The sequence below is a fragment of the Meriones unguiculatus genome, chromosome 10 (assembly GCF_030254825.1).
Source record: "Meriones unguiculatus strain TT.TT164.6M chromosome 10, Bangor_MerUng_6.1, whole genome shotgun sequence".
NCBI lineage: Eukaryota > Metazoa > Chordata > Mammalia > Rodentia > Muridae > Meriones > Meriones unguiculatus.
Window position 1 is genome coordinate 84,646,167 of NC_083358.1, and position 16,621 is coordinate 84,662,787.

The 16,621-nt window shown below is 44.6% G+C and overlaps 1 protein-coding gene across 3 annotated transcripts; it reads left to right on the forward strand.

Moving 5' to 3' along the window:
• The first annotated feature begins 50 nt into the window (after nucleotides 1-50).
• Nucleotides 51-13,902, forward strand: Rwdd3 (RWD domain containing 3). 3 transcript variants are annotated; one of them, XM_021644460.2, is made up of 4 exons: nucleotides 56-212; nucleotides 9,910-10,397; nucleotides 12,741-12,856; nucleotides 12,955-13,902. In XM_021644460.2, the coding sequence occupies exons 1-4, from the start codon at nucleotides 128-130 to the stop codon at nucleotides 13,067-13,069; spliced, it is 804 nt and encodes a 267-aa protein (XP_021500135.1). In that variant the 5' UTR covers nucleotides 56-127; the 3' UTR covers nucleotides 13,070-13,902. The 3 variants fall into 3 exon arrangements, with proteins under 3 accessions (XP_021500137.1, XP_021500135.1, XP_060248799.1); XM_021644462.2 differs by lacking the exon at nucleotides 12,955-13,902 and having other exon boundaries at nucleotides 51-212; nucleotides 9,910-10,350; nucleotides 12,741-12,817; XM_060392816.1 differs by lacking the exon at nucleotides 12,741-12,856.
• The last annotated feature ends 2,719 nt before the right edge of the window (nucleotides 13,903-16,621 follow it).

Genomic DNA, 16,621 nt, shown 5'->3' on the forward strand with positions numbered 1-16,621 from the left:
ACAGACACGCCCCCTCCCACGCCATCCGCACCCGGCCCGGCGGTGGGGCCGGGGCGCCCCCGTGTGGCCGTGGGCCGCTCTGCTCCCAGGGGCGGCGGAAGCGGCTTGGGCTTCTGGGCGCGCGGATATGGCGGAGGCTGTGCGGGAGGAGCTCTCAGCGTTGGCCGCAATTTTCTGCGGGCCCCGCGAGTGGGAGATGTTGAGCTGTTCAGGTGAATACCCCGCCTCCCACCCCGCGGCCACAGCGGGGAGCCGGGGGGCCCCGGGAGTCACGCAGCCGCGGGCGGGGGTGGGGGGCGGGTGGAGGGGCGCGGCCTGCGCTCGCAGTGCCCTCCCCCACAGGGCGCTCACAGCCCTCCTCGTGGAAATGCAGCTCCCCCCAAACAGCCAATGACCCCCCATCAGTAGTCGTGCATCCTTGACGAGACTGCGCAGTGTTTTGTTGTCTAGGGCCCCGAGAACGGTTTTTATTTTTATTTTCAACGTTTTCCAGGCTGCTGAACGGTGGCAGCCAATTCCAGACTTGTGCCGGAGTCATTGCCCTGCAGCCCGCGTTCGTGGACGCCTTCTCCTAACGTGGGCCTCTCTGGGAGGTTTTAATCTGCATCGCTGTTATTATTATTATTATTGCTGAAACTTGCTCCATTCTTGTCTTGGCTTCCCTTAAGGAACTGGTCCTCTCCTGTCACACACTTACATTTTAAAGTTTTATGTGTGTGTTTATGAGTGTTTTGCCTGCCTGCATGTATGTGTACTGAGCTGTGCCATGTGAGTGCTGGGAACTGAACCCAGGGGCCTCCGGAAGGGGGCCAACGCTCTTAACCACCGAGGCATCTCCAGTGCCCCCAAATGTCCCCTTTTTGGGAAAGTGTGCAGAAGAAAATGACCCTGATTTTTTTTTTCTCAGCTGCCAAATACATTATGCACATTTTGGGGTCAATAGGATCTATCCTTAACGTTACACTGTAACTACTATTGAAATTGCCTATCTGACCATAAATCGGTTTATGTCTAAGAAGACAGTATGAATTGTGCCAGACCTAAGGAAGCTATCAACATCTGTGATTGAGGGGGCTTTGGGTTCCTATAATTGCTTCTGCCTGAGGTGGATATTTAAAGGGATCACCCATGTCTCTTGAGTTCTTGTATCTTGACTCACTTGCAAATATCTGGGAGAAGCAAACCTGTGATGTCCCGTGACATTAAAAAAAAAAAAAAATGGTGTTTTACATTATGAATTCATGGTTGGCCAGAATACTCTTGATAGGTCAGAGAAAATCCCCAAAAGAAGCACTGAGAGAAAGAGGATGGTTTCTTAATGTTGAGAACACTGTGGCCCTTTATCTGCTGCTAAATTGAGCCTGACTTTCAAGCCATGCCTCCTAATTAATTTAATTCAGTGTTCTGGCATCAATAAGTAATTGAATTATAGAGGAATTCAGTGTAACCACTTCGGACATTTTGTTACTAGAACGTTCTTTGGAGAGTAGAACCACTCAGCAGTTGAAATAGGGGGGTTTGATCCCCGCTGGGAACTGTGAGAAGTTAAGGCTTTCTCGGAGCAGACCAAGTGTAGCCGGCTGTGTGACTACCACTTACACTGTCAGTGGCACTTTGGGTTTGAGGGTGTACCCCATTATTTCTGTACCCCATTATTCCTTCCCTGGCCCCCACCAAGTAAGTTTCTCTTGTCTTCAGTGGAATTAGAAGACTTTTGCCGAGGGCCTACATTTCTCTGTAAGACAGTCCAGGAAAACCCAGGCAGACACTAAGGGCCAGCTCTAAAGGCCCTGAGTTGAAAAGGCTTGAACAAATGGGTCTGGTTTAGTGGAGATTCATTGATGCCAAGAATCTGAGGGAATCTGTTTACATTCTGGCCACTCAGATGTTAGAGTAAGTTCGAAGGAAGAGGCACTGTGTGTAACGATCTTTTCGGGTTACAAAGAATATAAACATCATATTTCTAGCTGTGGGAAAGGAGTGGGGGTGGACCAAATAGTCTGTTCCCCTCCATCCCATGTGTCTGTTCAGGTGGCAGGTTTGACTGGTCACCTGACACCTCCTGATCTTTATGAGGGTCTTGAAGAGAGGTTTTCTTAGCTTTAGTTTGCACTGAAGATCACTGATGATCGGATTGGTCCACCAAGCTTTACAGGGTTGGACTTGGCACTGTGTCTCATTCCACTGAGTAAGGGGGCTGGTGGAGGAAAAGTTCTTAGCAAAAACTCCACATGTTGAGAAAAAAGGGTTTGAGCATTTAGAACAAAAGTATAGGTGGGATCTTATATAATGAATTATTCTGTATATATTTATTAATACAGGACATTAATACAGGAAAGTTTTAGAACAGTAGTTTTTTGTTTGTTTGTTTGTTTGTTTTTTACCAGCTAGTTCCCCAATGATTAACACAGAGAGACTATGATTTGTGATTAAGCTGGAGGCACTATGCTGGGCAGATTTTGAGCTATTCTAATCCTTAAAACCCACATGAAAGCCAATCATTTGCCAATCTCATGACTCTCAGGCAGCTTTTGCTTCATCAGTCTGTTTTCATGGCTTCCTTCTTCTCTCCTGCTATACCTTCTCCTCCCCCTCTTCTTGCCTGGAAACCTAAACCCCGACTACCTCTCTTCTGCCCAGTCACAGGTTTCAGCGTCTTTATTAACCAATCAGGGATAATTGGGGAAGATTCCTTACATCACATGGATACAGGAGGTGGTTCAGCATTCATAAACCAGATTGCAGGGCACTGAAATCAGCATCTGAAGACCCAGTGCATAAGATCCTCCTCCAACAGGATCTAGTGCATATTCAGAACAGTCCAGAGGTGGGGTGGGGCCCATGTTCCACTTCATGTGCGAGCGTGTTTGTGTGTGTGTGTGTGTGTGTGTGTGTGTGTGTAGTCTCTTCTGAGGCAGGTGAAGCTGGTGTTGTCCATTTTCCGGGTGAGGTCATGGAGAGCATACACCTTCATTCAGTGGTCATTATTAATGGAGTTGCAGTTCGAGAATCATCTCACAGATTTAAAAGTTTCAACATGAGAGGAATCACATTATAGCACAACAGTAGTACAACAGTGTGACACAATAGGCTTGCAATAGCTTCCCAGTGGGTTTTTGTGTTTTGTTAACCCTGATGTTCCGGTTTTGGACTCCACTGTCTTGTAAAACCATTACATTGGCACAGTTGTTGTGTGCTGGTTGTCTGGCTGAACTCAGCTCTCTAAAATCAGCACAGTCTTGAACTTTATTTTGAAAGGGTAGAATTGCCATCTTTAACTTCCATTCCTTTTGGTTGTTTTGTTTTCTTCTATGAGGACATTTAAATCATGTGAGAAGCCAGGTGAAGCATGAAATAAGCATTTATATATGCATATTTTTGGTGAGTGGCCTGGGAGTAGAAGCAAAGAAAGTCCTGGTCTCATGAAGTGCAGAGTGTCTGGGAGGCTTTTGAGTGCTTTCCTGTGCAAAGGCTTTGAGGTTATGTAAGAACTGGGAAAAGTAAAGCATGCACAGAGAATGTGAGTTGGGTCTAGTTAGTGAACGGTTTCTCCATGCACGCTAAATAAATCCCGAAGAACCCATTCTCATATATTTTGGTTACTTTTGCTGGTGTCACTGTGGTGAAACTGTGTCATGTGTTGTAGGTGATGAAGTAAGAGAAACTTTGAAAAATAGAGTTAGGGTGGAATCTGGGTTCTAATTCAGTGTTTTGTTTGTTTGTTTGTTTTTTAGTTTGAACTTCTGTTGTCTGCCATATTAGGAACATGATTTCTTTCGTGTGCCTTTAGGAAAGGTTAAGGTTTGATTATCTTAATACAGAGTCTACTGCTGTAGCCGACTGTGGCCACCAACTGTCAATCCTCCAGCCGCAGCTTCCTAAGTTCTCTGGGTACCTGGGCTAGGAAGGGTAAGAGTTGAATCTCTTTGAGTTTGAGGTGTAGTTATAACATCAATATTGTTGCAAGGCAGACTGACTTGTGTAAATAGTGAGCTAGAAGGTGAACCCTGCGTCTTTCTGTGGAAGGCTTAGACTAGGTGAAAACAGTCTTGCGTCTTCTGGGAATTTTACCGTGGTAGGGCAGGCATGAGTTCATTAGGGTGCAGGCTTATTGAGAGTGATGTTTGTGAGTTAATAGCTGTCTTGTTGTGTGGGCCAGGGACAAAGATTAACATCAGATGTACAGTTATTTCTTTGTTACCCATTGTCGTGCTAAGCTGTTAATAACTTTAAATAACCTCAAAGCACATAATAACTTTAGAGTAGAACAATTTTCTTTTTTGTTAGGAAACAAAAAAGAAAACAAAAAACAGTTAGACTTTGAATGAATGAGACACACAAAGATTTGGGAGAAAAAGGAGCCAGTTTTTGCTATAGATACTAAGGCAGATCAAAAATGCAAGGGTAAGATAGACACTTTAAAGAGTTCTTGGGGAAGAAAATGAGTTTTAAAAAAGACTCTGTGATTTCTTTTTTCATTCTCCCACCACAACTTGACATTAGAACATTAGAACAGGGTCTGTTCAGGTCTTCTTGTTTTCTTATGCAGATAGAGCCATTTTGTGCAGCCTTAGCTTGCAGCTCTGGTGTGTGTGTGTGTGTGTGTGTGTGTGTGTGTGTGTGTGTGACATTGGCCAGGGAGATCAACTAGGAATACTATGACTCCTTCAACATCAAGAATTAAAGCCATTTTTCTTCTGAATATGCAAGTAGTAGTCTCCTTCCTAGTTTCTTAAAACGAGAGCTAGGGTGCCCCACTCCCATTGCTAGTCTGTTTGTTGACTGGGACCACAAAATAGCACAAGGAAGAGCTGGGTTTGATAGCCACACCTTAAATCCCAGCACTCAGGAGGCAGAGGAAGGCAGATCTATGAGTTTGAAGCCAGCAGGGACTATAGAGTGAGTTCCAGGACAGCCCAGGCTATACAGAGAAACCCTATCTTGAAAAACTAAAAAGATAAAGAAGAGGAGGAAGAGAGGAAAAGAAGAAAAAGAAGCAAAGAGAAAGAAGGAGGAGGAGGAAAGGAAGAAAAGATGGAAGGAAGGAAGAAAGAAAGAGAAAGAAAGAAAGAGAAAGAAAGAAAGGAAGGAAGGAAGGAAGGAAGGAAGGAAGAAAGAAAGAAAGAAAGAAAGAAAGAAAGAAAGAAAGAAAGAAAGAAAGAAAGAAACTTGCAAAGATTTGCCTGCCCTCTTACAGCTTCCTGGACTGTTGGCCAGTTCCTGTGTTGCACTGGGCTAGGACATGCTGGGTTTATGTAGCACAGCCAGGTTACCGCAGTAGCTACTTGTGACCTCTGCAGTCAATCCTCACATATGGGTGGCTTGAAACCCACATCTTCAGTGTACTGAAGTTCTAAGGGTTAGAAGTCCAAAGTCAGTTTTCAGCAGATGAAGTAGATTGTTGGAAATGATGCTCTGTGCGCCCCACAAGCCTCTGGGGCATTCACCGGCTTGCCTTTCTCAGCTGCATTGCTGTGTACCTGTGCCCCATTCCCGAAGGCCCCTTTCCTCTATCATCAGGTCCCAAAGCAGAGCTTCCTGCCCCAGTGGATATGTTTCCTTCTCTGTTAAAATCCACATACACCTCCACCTGCCCCCTCCCCACTTCAGGACAATTCAGTGATTTCCGCATGTCAACATCCTTCCTCAGGTCTGCAGGCCCTTTGGCATGCAGGCAAGTATACTCACAAGTCAGGGGAACAGGGTGCATGCCTTCATAGGTCTATTATACCACAGGTCCCAAGGACTTCAGCACTCATGGGATCCATGCTTCTAAGCCAATGGCATAAACTTAAAGCCTCTGTAACTATAGAACATGTTTCTTATCAATCCCTTCTCCATTTGGGGAGGGTATTATTCTTTAAAGACAAAATTGGGATACTTTAGAGGTAGAGAAAAAGTTAATTTGGTTTAAGTATAATAATTTTACATCGGAAAATACCATAATGAGTTCAAAGTACAATGGACAGCATAAGGTCAGCATTAGAGGGGTGCCGTGGTGGGAGAAACCCAGTGATTTTCAAAGATTTACAAGACTCAGAAAATCTGTTCAGCTCAGAGCTTCATTTCGTTATATACTAGTAACTCAGCTGAGAGAAGGGTACAGGAGAATCAATGAGCAAGCTCCCAGATGTGGTCCTCTGGTAGACGTGGACAAGCACGCCAGATTTTCCAATTTTCCAAGCAGTGTTGTGTGACTGTGAGAACTGGTGCCTACTGGGAAAGTGCACTCTTCCCCACACAGTAGTGGTTAGGAGGTGATTAGCAAATTAGCTTTGTTTGAGAGTGAAGCTTTGGACAGTGATGTTAGTGTCCCAGGACAATAAAACATGAGCTTTAGCAGGGCTCAAGTCGGCAGGCACACCTGCATAGCAAGAAGACCCATTGCAGTCCTATGGTCGAGTGGACATCATCCAATTGGTCTGGGACCATGGGGTTCAAACCCTTAGGCGTACAAAGCACACTCCTACCAGACAGAATATTGTAAGGACTCAGACTCATCTCTTATAGGTAGCCCTGGTCCGGTCCTGACAGCAGGCCTTGCTTGGGAGTGTGCAGGTTGTAAGCAACCAGGCCTACTAAGCTCTCCCCATTCTTCCTTGTAGCATTTTAGAGGTCATGGGTCATGTTTGAGAAGAGTGCTCCAGAAGGAAATGTCAGTAGAGGTCACAGTTTAAGCAGTTATGGGGAGGCTGATTTATGAGAAAATGGGAAGAGGTGGCCAGAGTTACATGTTAGGGAGATTTGACAATGAAGGGGTAGAGAGAGATGGGTCAGAAGCTTGTTGAGGAATTAACCGCATTGGGTTTTTGCAGTGTTTTGGATTGTTTTTTAAACAGACATTTTCTAAATAAGAGAAAGAAGCAGGGAGGGTGAGAAAAAGCATAAGAAGTTAAAAGGATTAGAACAAAACGCTAAGGATGGTAGGATTTGCTGTGAGAGGAAGATGCTTCGTTATCAGAGAGAAGAATAAAAAGGAGAGAGCAATAAGGTATATATGTATATGTGTATATGTGTATATGTGTATATATGTATATATGATATATATGTATATATGATATATATATGTATATGTGGCCAAGTGCTGCAGCCATTGCAGCTTCTGGGCCAGTAGCATCTTCCCTACCTTCAGCAGTAAGGAGGCAGCGCCCTCAAGTGGCAACAGACAGTACTGCTCCCTGCTCACCCAGCATGTTTGCATATATATATATATATATATATATATATATATATATATATATATAGTCTCCTAGTTCCACATCTCACGATGTATTGTGAGCAAACTTCTCTCATAAAAATGGGAGAGAACAATTTTTTTTTCCCTGTCTCATAGTGAGAGTACAGTTTATCATGGTGGGCAAAGAGTGGCTACAGGAAGAGCTCTTAGCCGTGGCAGCAGGAGAACGAGGCAGTTTTCTCATACCTAGGTTGATTAGGAAGCAGAAATTATACAGGAAGTGCGGCCAGACTGTAAACTTGGAGGCCCACTCCATAGAGACCCACTTTCTCCACCTCCACCCCCGCAGTCCCCACGTTCCTAAAGTCCCACTACCTTCCAAAACAGCGCCGCCTACCGGAGAGCAAGCATGCAAACAGATGAGCCTGTGGCGTGCGGTTTACATTCAGACTGTAATGAACGAGGCCGAGCGCAGGTGGGTGTACATGCAGAGTTGCACACCAGGGTCTTCGTCGCAGCTGAGGGACACCGAGCTTGAGAACCCCACAGTCTTCAGGAGACCAGTAAGTTTATCCTGATCTAAACCGTGAGGGTATCACAATATCACCACGAACACCACGTGAATGTATACAATTTTGTTTTTATGTATCTGGTAAATACATTTAATAAAAAGATAGACCTTCCAGTCTTATGAAAGTAGAATTTTTCTCAGCCTTCGTCTTAAAAGACTATGCTATGTGTACTGTCCTGTGCTTTCTCGCCCAGAGGAACGCCCTACAGACTGAGAGAGACCGTGGGGAACTGTCTCTCAACACACACACTCAAACATGCACACTTAACACTGGCACACGCTGAAAACTGGGTGTGGTGGCTCACGCCTTTAATTCTAGCACTTGGAAGGCTCTCTGGTTCATATAGCGAGGCCAAGGCCAGCCGGTACTACATAGAGTCAGTTTGTCTGTCTGTCTCTCTCTCTCACACAAAATCTCTAAAGGAAAAAAAAAAAAAAAGAAACCTTTGTTCACGTATCTCTAATAGAAGCCCTTTCAGGTGTAGGTCTGGGAAGACGGAGCCTGCCCTTTACGTCATGTTTTGAAACACGGGATTGAGCCATTGTGACAGATCTGCTTCTTCCGCATTGTTTTCCAAACAGCACAGTGTGGAGGGGTTGACAGTGCCCAGGGATAGTTGCTGGATAAATGAAGATCTTTAAAAATTCTGCCCCCTCTTGAGAGAGCGTGCAGGCTTGCTGGAGGATTGTGTTGTCTGCAGGTCCATAAAAGCCCCGTTAGAGCAAAATATATGAACTGAACGGATATTATGGGAGCCTATTTTGACAGTAAACTGTCTCGTTAAGAAGAGGAACGCAATGAAAGGAAGAATAAACTTGGAGCTGGTGAGGTGGTTCAGTGGGTGGAGGTGCTTGCACATGGCCCTGACAATCCCAGAATCCTCTAAGATGATGAGACAGAATGATTTCCTGAGTTGTTCTCTGACACACACACACGCACACACACACACATACACAGAGTAATAGTAGTAATAATGATAGTAGAATTAAGGAAGGAAGAAGGAAGAGGTTTGAAGTGTGTGATAGGTTCTAGAAGCACATATGCCGTTAGATTTAGAAAGGTTTGTTGGTATATACATTACACATGTAAAAGAAAAGACAGTATGATCTTTGGAATGGTTCCTGCCTGTGGTTCTGGATGATGTCTGAAAATAGTTCCTCGCAGCTGATATTGACACCCATTAAAGAACACCTCTGCAACAGATGTGCTTGGCCCCGTATGAATCTGCTTAACAAAGGCTCTTCTATACCATTGGGATCAGATGGCTGAGAAGTGATTTTCGAGCTCTGTTAGATTCTTCGTGGGGGCCGCGTTCAGGTCTGCATTGTTGCGGCAGCCCTCCAGGGTTGGGGTCTGGCGGCTCCCCTGCTGAGGAGAGGCGGAGGACAGGCTGAGGAAGGCCCAGGGCAGCAGGCCACAGCCGTGCCTCTGGACCCGGCTCCCTTCTCCGCTCTCCGACGTGGGCGCTTCTGGCCCCTGCAGAATGAACTGGCCTGACATTTCATCAGCTTTTTGGAAAGTGGGGTGAAGTGATGTGGAACGTGTCAGAGTGGTGAAGCCGAGCACACCTGAAAGAGAGCAGAATCGTTCATGTCATCTCCTAGGTGCGCTCCCCCACCCCCGCCCCTTCTCAGGGAGCCAGCGGGTGCTGAATGGACGCCCGTGCAGGCTCAGCTCCTCAGGCTGCCTCCGTGCTGACAGGGACGAGGGTGGAGGAGAAGAGCAGGCCCCATCACCTTCAGTATCACGCCCAGCCATCCGTTTCTCCTAGCCCTGCCACCACCTCGCTCTCCACGTGATTCACCATGGGTAACTTCGAGCGGACTTCTCCACCGAACACCTGTAAGAGTGGATCTGTGATTTTCCTAAGTTCCAGTGAAATGTGAAAGGGAGTGATATGAACCAAAACTACTCTTTTGGGCGCTAAAAAGTGCAAATTGCAAGGACGTTTGCGTGGAGTTGTTCACATGTCTTTATGACCGGGGGAAATGACCTCTAAATCAGTTTTTTTTTTTTTTTCGTTGTGTGTCTCTTCATAAAATAACTCAAGAGTTTTCCTATGAGAAATAAATTGAGATTTAAAAGGGAAATTTTGAGCGATTAGTATTCCGTTGCGATTGAATTATGTACAGCTAATGATTATCTTTGGATGTCTTCCAGAGACAGATGGGGCTGTACTGAAAATTCACACGACAGCTGAAGGACTTGTGGGTGAGGCCGTGCCCTTAGAGCTGGTGTTCCATTTACCAGCCGGCTACCCTTCGTGTCTACCCGGGGTCTCGGTCAACTCGGAACAGCTGACCAGGGCCCAGTGTCTTACGGTGAAGGAAAAGTTACTCGACGAAGCCGGGAAGCTTTTGTCAGAACCTATGGTCCACGAGCTGGTTCTTTGGGTTCAGCAGAATCTGAGGCTCGTCCTCAGCCGGCCAGAGACTGCAGGCAGCAGTGCGAAGTGTACTTTGCCAGAAAGCACGGCCGGGGATGACGGATTGTGGATAACTCTTTTGCATTTAGATCACATGAGAGCAAGGACTAAATATGTCAAAGCTGTGGAGAAGTGGGCTTCCGAGTTAAGGCTGACAGGAAGACTGATGTTCATGGGTAAAATAATACTGATTTTACTACAAGGAGACAGAAGCAACATCAAGGTGCCAGAAATTTAATGTTGAATATGAATCTACTTTCTGTAAAACGTGGTGTTTCTTTAAGTGTGTTTTCTAAGGACAGGATAGTGGAAGCATGGTGTTTCTGCTGTACTTATTATCATGTTAAGTTCTCCTTTGGTTTTCTTTATTCTCTAATATTTCTCTGTTTTGTGTGTATGGTATTTTGTCTGTCTGTCTGTGCATCTCATGTGTGCCTAGTTTTCACAGAGGCCAGAAGAAGGTGTTGGATCCCCTGCAGCTGAAGTCGTAGTGGGCTCTGAGCTACCAAGTGGGAACTGGGAACCTAACAGGTCCTCTGGAAGAGCAGACATACTCTTAACCACTGAGCCATTTCTTTAACCCCTGCCCCACCTCAAGTTCTTTTTTAAACTGAATATCTTGTTCCTAACGATAGCTACAAACTTCCAAAGCTTAAGAGTGTGGTGGTGTAAGTCTTTAATTCCAGCACTCGGGAGGCAGAGACAGGTAGATCTTCAAGGCCCGCAGAGAGAGTTCCAGGACAGCCAGACCTGTTACACAGAGAAACCCTGTCTCAGAAAAACTAAAATAAATTAAAAATTATTCCACTTAATGAAAGCGATAGTTTTAAAAAGATATTTGCTTATTCCTAACATGCACGGGTGTTTTGCCTGTCGAGGCAGCAGGTGCAGTGCCCAAGGAAGCCAGAAGAGGGTGTAGGATCCCGTGGAACTGGTGCCACAGGCAGCTTCTAGCTGCTCTGTGGGTATTGAGACTCAAACCCAGGTCCTCTGAAAGGATGCCCTGTGCTCTTAACCTCTGAGCTGTCTCTCCAGCACCAGCAACAGTTTTTGAAAAAGTCCCAGGCCTGTATTTGTTTCATATTAATGATAAGCTGCAGTTGTATAAATGAGCATGGAAAGTTGGTACATACTAATTTTTCCATAGCTCAGCACAGCAAGGAGTGTGTTTGTGAGCAGTCTGCAAAATTCCTAACATATGCAGGTGCAAAAAAGCGCATCCTGATCCTTCAGTGTTGTATCTGTAGTTCCTGAAAGAAAGGCTTGTCCCTTACAGCGGAGAGCCAGCCTCAGAGGAAGCGGGTTGGGTCGGCAGGACTGTCAGCATGTCACCTCCTCCCGACTTCTTCTTTCCACCTGACTTGTCTCAGCAGCTGCTTTCAAAGCCATCATCTTCAGGCTTCCAAGCCCTCATCCTGAAGCCCGCAAGCCTGTTTTATGAGGGGCCAGACAAGGAAAGCTGCTCATTATGTTTTAAACCTTTTCAGAGCTAACTCAGTAAGTTTTACGCTGTCAGTAGGGGGGGTTAGGCACAGATACAGAGATTTTATTTAAAACAGATTTAGCATGAACAACCTATAATCTTAAAGCTTTGCAGAACAACAGCCCAGAGTTTTCCCAAGATAGGTCCTTACCACAACCTCCTTTGACATTTGCTTAACCAAGTCCTTGCTGGGTTCTGGTGTGGGGAAAGTAAGAAGTTAGATTTGATCTGTAGATAGCAGGGGAGCCTAACCGAGCAACCACCTATTCTGAGGCAGCCTGTGTGCATTATAAACTTTGAACCTTTAGGGTAACACACTAGCTGATGAAAATGGGTACTAGGTTCCTCAGTCATGTTTACCTGAGCTCTGATTGTGACCAGCTCGTGCACACTAGGATAAATGCAGCGTTTGGCCAACAGAATAATGAATTACTAACGTGTATTTGTTCTTACGACTACAATTCCACTAGTTCAGAGACATGAATATTTTAAAATAACTCTCTCTAAGGTGTCATTTTACATGAATTTCTCTGATTTTTTTTTTTTTTTCATGAGATTGTATACTGGGGCCAGGAAGGTACAGTGCATGTGTAGATGGGCAGTTAGGGGTGTGTTGTGTTCCGTGCCGTGTCCCTCCCGGAAGTGCCTCGTGTGTGTGTGTGTGTGTGTGTGTGTGTGTGTGTGTGTGTGTCTCACTTCTCTCAGTAGTCCCAGTATCACCAGGAGGTGGGTCACGTTAGGAGTCCCGGAGTGGAGTCCGCTCGCTAACTAGGGCACAGAAAGTGTGAGCAGCCAGCTTAAATAAGTAGTTTAAATAACCGGTTTAAACAACAGAGTTTAAATAGCCCCCTCTAGTAGCTGTCCAGTCCAGATTTAGAGGTGAGTACTTTTTTTTTAATTGCTCTTTACAGGGCACTCACCGGAGCAATGTTCTGCACCTCCGTAAAGATATCTTGTAGCTGTCTTACTGCTGCATCCTGAGAGTGCCCCTCGGGCAGGAAAATGCTTGTGGGTTCTGGCTCCCACAACAGGGCTTTGCCATTCAGCACATGGTCTGCATTTAACATACTGATTATCATTTAGGAGTACCTGGTTCTTCAGAAAACCTCCAAAGTAGATGTGGACTCAAGTGGAAAGAAATGCAAAGAGAAAATGATTAGTGTACTGTCTGAGACAAAAGTACAAACGGAACACAAAAGGTATAATTTAGTACTATTGCAGATGCAAAAGCAACTGAATGGGTAATTATCCTCTGACAAATCTACGCATATTCATGAGCTTCTCTTGCATAATGCAGGTTTCTGGCGTTTGAAGTCAAAGAGTATTCAACATTGGAGGAGTTACAAAAGGAATTTGAAACTGCGGGACTTCGGGAGCTCTTCTCAGAATGTGTACTCGGGCTGGTAAAATGAAGTGAATGACGGGGACCATGGGTAAAACAGCCGCTCCGTGGCTGACTTCCTGATGCCTTTGGGGAGGGGCTCGTTGAAGTAGTCACAAGAGAGCAATCTAAAGTTTCTCTGAAGCAAAATCATTCTCATTTCAGGAAGAAAGCGAGTTCTGTTTTATGGAATATTAAACATGAAAAGACCCCATATATTCTAATGTTTGCCAGAAAAGACTAGGTTCAATAGATGGGATTATCTGAAGGAGAAATAAACAAACCCACAACGGTAAATGAGCTGTTGTTTTTCTATAGACGGTTTGTTTAGAAGTCTGCAATTTTCAGGCTAATTTTCTTGTAATTAAATGATTTCTTAAAGTGATTTGTTTTCATGTTTACTTTCTCGTGTTTACATTTTTGGCATTTAATCACAATTCCTCCCCATTCAGCCTATTATGTGTAATGTTTTACGTTGAATGTTGAGAAAAGTCTAACACTAATTTTCTTGGTGCAGTTGCATAAATCTTTGGATTAAATACAAAGCTAAGAAGTTTTACAGAACACAAGTTGCTGTTTAGGGTTCCAGGATGACATTCTATTCCTAGCTCTAAGACTACATAATATGTTTACATTACAATGTTTAAATTAAAATTCCTATTTGAAAAAAAAAAATTCTGTTTTTACCAGGGAAGTGTATCCAACAAAGTGAACCTTGTTTGCTGGCTAGGAAAAAAAAAACTCCGGAAGCTATACAGTTTTCATTGTGAAATCTTTCAAAGAATGATAAATATACTTATTATGTTCAAAGGGAGATAAACTTGCAAAATAATTATCTTTATTAAAATTTATGATGAAAAGTAAGAGGACCCGTGTGTTTGAGAAGAGTATTTGTGCACATAAAGCCACTTGGGCTTCAAAAGTGACATGCTGAAATGTGAAAAAAGGCCAGGAGAATTTCTCTCCCAGCCCTCTGTGAACACAGGAGCCAACTTAATCTTGGAGTTGGTGTTGGGGTGAATTAAGAGTGACAAGCTCGTGCATGCGTGAGCGTGTGCCCCTGTGCATGTGCGTGTGTGTTTCTGTGTGTGCTTGCCCCTGCATGTGGGGTCCAGAGGTCAATATTAAATGTCTTCCTCAGTTTATTTCTATCTAGACAGAGTCTCTCTGTGTAGCCCTGGCTATCCTGGAACTCACTCTGTAGAGCAGGCTGGCGTCAAATCCAGAGATCCACCTGCCTCTGCCTCCCAAGTGGAATTAAAGGCGTGCACCACCACTGCCTGGCTCCTATTTTATCTTATTTTTATTTAAAATTTTGTGATTTTATTTTTTGTGTATGGGTGTTTTTCTTGTGTCTACGCCTGTGTACCATATGTGTGCCCTGCCTAAGGAGGCCAAATGAGAGTGTTGGATGCTCTGGAACTGGAGTTACAGATGCTTGTGAGCTGTCATGTGGGTGTTAAGAACAGAACCTGGATCCTCTGGAAGAGCAGCCTGAGCTCTTAACCACCAAGCCAGCTCTCTAGCTCTTCTTCTTACACTTTGAGACCGTGTTTCGCTGAATGTGGAACTCACTGCCTAGGCTGGTTGATCAGCAAGTCCCTGGGATCCTCCTGTGTGTACCACTGTGCCAGGATTTTGTGTGAGTGTTAGGGATTTGAATTCAGACTATTCTATTTGCACCAAGTCTCCTTCCTAGCACCATGAGGAATGTTTCTTGGCTGTGCTGTCCTGTGACCATGGAGGTTCAGTGTGATAGTCTTAATTTCTTTCCTCACCATTATTGCATTTTGCTTACCCAGTGCTCATCTCATGGAGCTCTGTTAAGCAGAGGTGATTTCAGTTTCTTAAGTCAGGCACCAGGGTGTTTATTTCTTTCTTGAAGGACTGACAAATGCAGTTAGACTGTCCCAGGGAGAGAATACCTGTGACAAGTTGAGGATGCCCTACTTGGATATCAACCTGAGAAAGGACTCTTAAGATTCAGTGCTGGCCATTATTACCTTTTTACTTGATTTACTGTGGTTTTAATGAAAATCAAAAAAAAGGGCAGAAGCCAGAACTGAGAATTCTGTGCATCCGTGATTGAGCTGAACCGAGGAGGATTATATACAGCAACATTAAAGGTCATTGTCATCAGGATTGTAGCCCAGCAGCAGGAGGTCTGCTCTGAGCTTTATCACAGCTGAACTTCTGGTCCTGCCTCATCATGATGTGACTCTTCTCTGTTGACATGCTGTCTGTCCCGTGCTCTAAGGCACATTGTCAAAGTTGCGTCTCAGCGTTCACTCTGTACTCTTGGAAAAGATCTTGGGCCGTAGTGACTCCTTCCACTTCACTACGTTTGTGTTAGAACTATTTGAACAGTATTCTTTATTACTTCCTTGTATATTTACATATACATTCACATTCAGAATAGAAGATGAAATGCTGACAATGTTTAAGGAATTAAACTTGACCTTTGGATAAAAGAAGGTTTTAAATTATGTATCAAGAAGCTATAATGTAAAATCAGGTCTCCTTGATTTTAGTTTTCTTAATTATGTTTTATTTATTTGTGTGTGTGTGTGTGTATGTGCATGTGCTACAGTGTGCAAGTGGAGTCAGAGGACAACCTGCTGTCCCACCTCCACTCTAAGGGGCATGGGAATGAAACTTAGGTACTTAGGACCAATGGCCAAGAACCTTACTGCTGAGTCATCTCCAGGCTGTGCTACTGCTTTAGGGGAAGAGAATCTTCATTATTTCCATTGGTATTTTTTCTCAAAATCTGCAGCTGGCCTTTCAGCTTGCTGTACTTAAACCGACTTCTGATTTCTGTCTTTTCTGTTTTTTCTTTCTTTTCTTTTCTCTTCTTTTCCTGCCCTCTCTCTCTCCTTTCTTGGCTACAAGGTCTCTATTATGTAGTCCTGGCTGTCCTGGAGCTTGCTGTGTAGGCCAGGCTGCTCTCCAGTATACAAAAATTCACTTGCCTTTGCCTCCCAAATGGTGGGATTAAAGGCTTGTACCACCATGCCTGGCAACTTATTTCTTAAGAGCTAACTGGCTTCTTAAAAGAAATTGAAAAGCAGTATCAAACATTTTTCAATGATCAAGTCAAGAAGACAGAACTGCTGGGAGGAGAGAAGAAGTGAACTTGGATATCTTAGCTAGTTTGGGGGAGTTAGCACAAGGGTTGACTTAATTTTTACAAGTTTGAAGAACTAAGAAGTAGCCTGGCAAGGCTGTCCCCATCCCACCCCCTGGAGGAGGTGATGAAAGAGCTGGCCACTGAGTTCATGTCAGAGAGCCTCTGTTCACCTTACTAGGGAACACACATTGAGACTGAGCTGCCTATGGGCTACATTTGATCAGGGAGTCTACGTCCTATCTATGCATGGTACTTGGTTGGAGCATCGGTTTCTGCAGGTCCCCCTGGGCCCAAAAGAACTAAGAAGTAAAATTTTGAGCTCTGGGGGATGAGAGGGGGCAGGGAACTGAGACTAGGATTCCTGAAGAACTGTGCTGTAGGAGGAAGGGTGAGCTCAATGAACCAGTCCACCCAGCTAAGCACTGAGGATTCAGACCAGATCTAGGAAATCTT

Excerpts from the sequence above, each read along its gene's own strand:
- Rwdd3 (XM_021644460.2), top strand. The coding sequence starts at position 128 with ATGGCGGAGGCTGTGCGGGAGGAGCTCTCAGCGTTGGCCGCAATTTTC. Across the intron at positions 213-9,909 it reads GGAGATGTTGAGCTGTTCAG|AGACAGATGGGGCTGTACTG; the intron begins GTGAATACCCCG and ends GATGTCTTCCAG. Across the intron at positions 10,398-12,740 it reads GAGACAGAAGCAACATCAAG|GAGTACCTGGTTCTTCAGAA; the intron begins GTGCCAGAAATT and ends ATTATCATTTAG.